Consider the following 5041-nt stretch of genomic DNA (forward strand, 5'->3'; position numbering starts at 1 on the left):
AAGAAAGAAAAAAAAAAAGAAAGCCAAAACAAACAACTAGTAAGACAAAAATGTTAAAACAAAAAGCAAAAGCTAGCAAAAACAAACAAACAAACCAAACCAGAGTGAAACACAGGGGATGTTGTGTTGGCCAGCTCCTCTGCAGCCTGGCCTAGAGCTTAGCTGATATACTCAACATCACACTGCTCTCTTAAGTGAACCATTGGACGCTTTCTCTGTCCATAGTCACAGTGTGTTTACCTCTATTGCTGCACCTACCCATTCCTGCTGGTGCCATTATTTACACCATTAGTGTAATAGGCATGGAAAGAGATGGAAAGCATCCCTTCTGGTGCCTTGGCTTTGGGTTGAGTCTAACGGAGAATCTTGAAACAGCTTTGGCCACACCAGAGCATGCATGTAAGATGAGCAGGTCATGGCCGTATAGGTGCATATCACTCCAGAGTTTCACAGCTGTGTACCTGGACTTTTAACCGTGGGTAGACTGATTTCCCATCTTTTTAAAGGGCCACTTATGTCTTTTGTATGTTTTCCTAAACTTGTACAATACCTGGAGTGTGCATCACTTGTATCCTGAAATATTTTCAAGGAGGATGAGCAAGCATCAAAGGTAGGTCCTAGGTCAGCATCCTTTAATAAACATGTCTTTGATGCAGGTGCTTGCATAGATAAGGTTTGCAGTTTCGAGTGTTCTGATGTTCTCAGCTCTTCCCCGTCAGTCAGTTGACTAACCCCTCTAGCATGCCTTTAGCAATCAGCCTGTCTCTTCTGTACTAATCCTCCACATGCCATCACTGTAATGGAAGAAAAATTACTTGTTCTCTACCATTTGTTCTTCCTTGTACTATGGGATTTCCTTTTAGGCAAGTCAGACTATTATTATTCGGAGGATGCCTCTGGTGATACAGGCTCCATCCTTTGTTCTTTCTGACTTTATCATTTAAGTATTAAAGACAGGAGAGCTTGAAAAATGCTAAGGAATGATTTATAACCAAGTCTCAATATATTTAGGGTATTTATAGCCAGATCCCGCTAACTTCAACCCAGGAATATGGCTCTGGAGTCTACCTGCTAGAGGCTGGGACATACAATCTCCTGAGAGGTTTAATAGAAACAATGTATGAAGTAACTTTTTCTCTTATTTCTAAGGGCATATCCCTGAACTGAAATTCTGTATCATATGAGGTTTAACTATTTGCAAACCAGGTATCACAGGGGCTGGAGCAATGGCTCATCAGTTAAGAGTACTTGCTGCTTTTATAGGGGATCCAGGCTTGATCCATCCATTCCTAACTCCTGTTCTAGGGGTTCTGATCTCCTCTTCTGGATCAGAGGGTTCTGGTTGACTTTGCACCAATATGAAATATTTGTGGAGAGTCAGAAAGATAAAGAAAGTAACTGTTAGCTCACCACAGGAGTGCTAGGTGTCTTAGTTACTGTTTTATTGCTTTGAAGAGACACAATAACCAAGGCAACTCTTACAAAAGAAAGCATTTAATAGAAAGCTTGCTAGCTGGGCAGTGGTGGCACAAGCCTATGTCCCTGCACTTGAGAAGGAGAGCCAGGTGGATCAATGAGTTCAAGGCTAGCCTGGTCTACAGAGTGAGATCTAGGGTAGCCAGGACTACACAGAGATAACCTAACTTTAAAAAAAAAAAAAAAATAGAAGAGGGTTTGCTTAGTTTCAGAGGATAAGTCATCATTATCATAGCGGGGGGGGGGGGGGGGGGGGGGGGGGGGGGGAAGCAGGCAGGCAGGCAGGCAGGCAGGCCTGGGGTTGATAGCTTAGATCTGGAGACCCGGAGCCGTGCAGGTAGAGACACTGGACCCGGCAAGGGTATTTGAAACCTCACAGCCGCTCAGTAACACACCTCCTCCAACAAGGCACCCGTAGTAATTCTTCCCAAACAGTCCTACTAACTGGGGATGAAACCTATGGGGACTAATCTCCTTCAGAACAGCACAGTACAGCAGGCGGGGACAACCACAGCCATGTGGACAGATGCTACTGGGGAACACTCTGGTTTGTGCTCTCAGCAAATCACTGATGATGAATTTTCTACAAACAGCAGAACAGCCAAATGCAAAGCTTATGTAAGGAGGATTGGCTTAGTTTAACCTGCTTACAAACGTCTGAGGAAGGAAGCCTCATTCTTCTCACTTATTCTTTCAATAATTTCTTTAATAATTTCATGAGGCATATCATAAAACTGAATTTGTGAAGCAGTTTTAATCGATTATTACTTTCTTAGCTTCATATAAATTCCAGACAAGATTTATTAAGTTAGATCTGCTATCAGTAAGATTTGAAAATTTCCTTCTAATACACAAAACTGTATTGCAATTAACAGCATCACTACTCACCTGTTTATGATATAATTACTCATAATCTACACACATTAGTAGTCAACACAGTCACTTTTAGCTCACTGACTAGGCTAAGTACTGGTCACCACTAAAATATATGTGTTTATCTGATTTTTTTAAAAAAAATTTGTTTTTAAAAATTAGAAGTGAAATTCTTTTTTAATTCATTATTTTTATTCTGTATCATTGGTGTTTTGCCTGCATGTGTGTTGGGTCCCCTGGAACTGGAGTTTCAGACAGTTGTGAGCTTCCATGTGGGTGCTGGGACCTCTGGAAGAGCAGTCAGTGCTCTTTAATCTCCAAGCCATCTCTCCAGCCCGAGCAGCACGATCGTCTCTGTATAGACGTGCTGTGATCCACAGGCAGCTCTCTTTTCGAAGGAAGAGTCCATTACTTGAGAATCATGCATGAGTTCTCACACAGTCTCAATCACAGCGGCCATTTCCTTGAACTGTCTGTAGAAGTTCTGGAGAGAAAGGGGAAAAGATTAATTTTGCTTTTAAAGGATATTTATGAAGTTCCTTTAACTCTATCTAATCACCAGATACATATCGCCTGTATTTTAATGTTACAGTCTTGGTAAAGATCATTGAAAAACAAACATTCCTAGGCAAGAGGGGTCAGCATATATATAGCAAATTTGAGACAAACTCCAGGATGACCATGTCTAAAAAACAAACATCAAGAACTGCCTCCTGAAGAACACATTACACGTGTACATGCTCCTGTGGGTGTCTCAGGTCCATGGGGCACTGGCTCAGAAGACAGACCATGAATAGCAAAATCTACATATGTTCAGGTCCCTTACATTAATTAACATGGTAATCACATGTAACATCCACACATATGTGCTACTTGCCACATTAGAGGCACAGGCATATACACACAATGGAATCACTCAGCTATAAAAGAGGAAACCATGCCATTTCCAACCCAGGTGAACCCAGAGGATGCTATGCTAAAGACCGGTTGGAGACACAGGAAGACAAACACTCCATGACCTCAGTTGTATTTAGGACACTGAATTCACAGATACAGAAAACTGCAGGTGGTTGTTGGGTACTAGGGGTGTGGCAAGAGTGAAGATGTTGACGAAACGGTGCTGACTGAGCTGTACAAGTCCTGAGGATCTAATGCGCAGAATACCAAGTATAATTAGTAATAGATATTGTTGTGAGAGATTTGGAGCATAGATTTTTAAAAGATTTTATTTTATTTTATGTGCATTGGTGTGAGTGTGTCAGATCCCCTGGAGTTACAGACAGTTGTAAACTACCATGTAGAACTGAACCCAAGTTCTCTGAAAGAGTAGCCAGTGCTCTTAACCACCTAGTCATCTCACCAGGCCCAGGAACACAGATTTTAAATGTTCTCAGTGCTCACACATTCACACACACTGAGGCTGGGAATGTATATGATAATTACCTTCATAAACACAGTCTCTATACAACACATATTTTTACCAAATCACATTGTATACAGTGAAAACATAATATTTTTATTTGTAAATTATACAACAATGCTTCAGGGGAAAAGGGATCTATTGGCTTATTTCCTCCTGAAGAGAAGAGCCTGTAGAGGCAGAATGAGAGAGAAGGATGGGCCTGCACATGTGGATGGCTGAGCCGCTCAGACTGAGCTGTTCTTTTACATCAATGACTGCACAATACACTTTTGCCCATGGCCCATTCCTTCAAACACTTATCAACATTACTAAGAACAAATGTGTGTAGTCTTGTCTATCAAGAGCCCCTTAAAATACAGTTTATAGAACTCAAAAGTCATACAGTGATATGGGAAAGACTTTTCCAGAGTCCACAACGGGGAGGGAAAGCATCGGCTTAGCAGTAGAGCACCTACCTACCTAGAGCAAGGCTCTAGGTGTGACTCCCACGTCACACACAAATACAAACGAAAGCTCAGGGCTGGAGCTGGCGCTGCAGTTCTGATCCCACTCTACCAGAGAACCTGCGTTTGATTTCCAGGGGCACTGACATGGCATCCCATTACAACTTCCTGAAACTCCAATCCTATGGGATCTGGTGCCCTCTTCTGGTCACTGGGTACTGAATGTGTGTGGTGCACAGACATACTATAGCAGACCAAACACCCGCATACCCAAAATAAAACAAGTAACATTAAAGGAATTCCATGACCAATGCATTTTTATTCTCTTACAAAAAATAACTTTTGGGGCCGGGTGGTGGTGACGCACGCCTTTAATCCCAGCACTTGGGAGGCAGAGGCAGGTGGATTTCTGAGTTCGAGGCCAGCCTGGTCTACAGAGCGAGTTCCAGGACAGCCAGAGCTACACAGAGAAACCCTGTCTCGAAAAACCAAAAAAAAAAAAAAAAACCCAAACCAAAAAAACAAAAAATAACTTTTTATTTCCATTTCAGTTACTATGGCTGCTTTCCTAGAGTGTTCAACTGCCCTTTGAAAGCTAACTGCTTTAGCTACTGAAGGGCTCACAGCAAACCAAACCAAAATTGCACACACCAGTTAAATCGGCTAACAATGCACATCTTTCATCATATACATTTGAGAAAAAAATAAACTTAGTGTTCACTCCTATTTCCTGCTTGGGGAAAAAGGTAAGGAAAATGACATCATGAATGGCTTGAGTTTAAGAATAAACTAAGCCGGGTGGTGGTGGCGCATGCCTTTAATCCCA

The 5041-nt window shown here is 41.9% G+C and overlaps 1 protein-coding gene across 2 annotated transcripts in view; it reads right to left on the reverse strand.

Moving 5' to 3' along the window:
• Nucleotides 1–2173: 2173 nt before the first annotated feature.
• Commd6 (COMM domain containing 6) overlaps nt 2174–5041 on the reverse strand; it is a 7064-nt gene continuing 4196 nt past the window's right edge. For both annotated transcript variants that reach the window (XM_031362265.1, XM_031362266.1), the window contains one exon: nt 2174–2833. In XM_031362265.1, coding sequence (XP_031218125.1) covers nt 2783–2833 — 51 coding nt within the window. In that variant the 3' untranslated portion in view covers nt 2174–2782. The remainder of the gene's footprint in view (nt 2834–5041) is intronic.

Source organism: Mastomys coucha, unplaced genomic scaffold (assembly GCF_008632895.1).
Source record: "Mastomys coucha isolate ucsf_1 unplaced genomic scaffold, UCSF_Mcou_1 pScaffold9, whole genome shotgun sequence".
Lineage (NCBI taxonomy): Eukaryota > Metazoa > Chordata > Mammalia > Rodentia > Muridae > Mastomys > Mastomys coucha.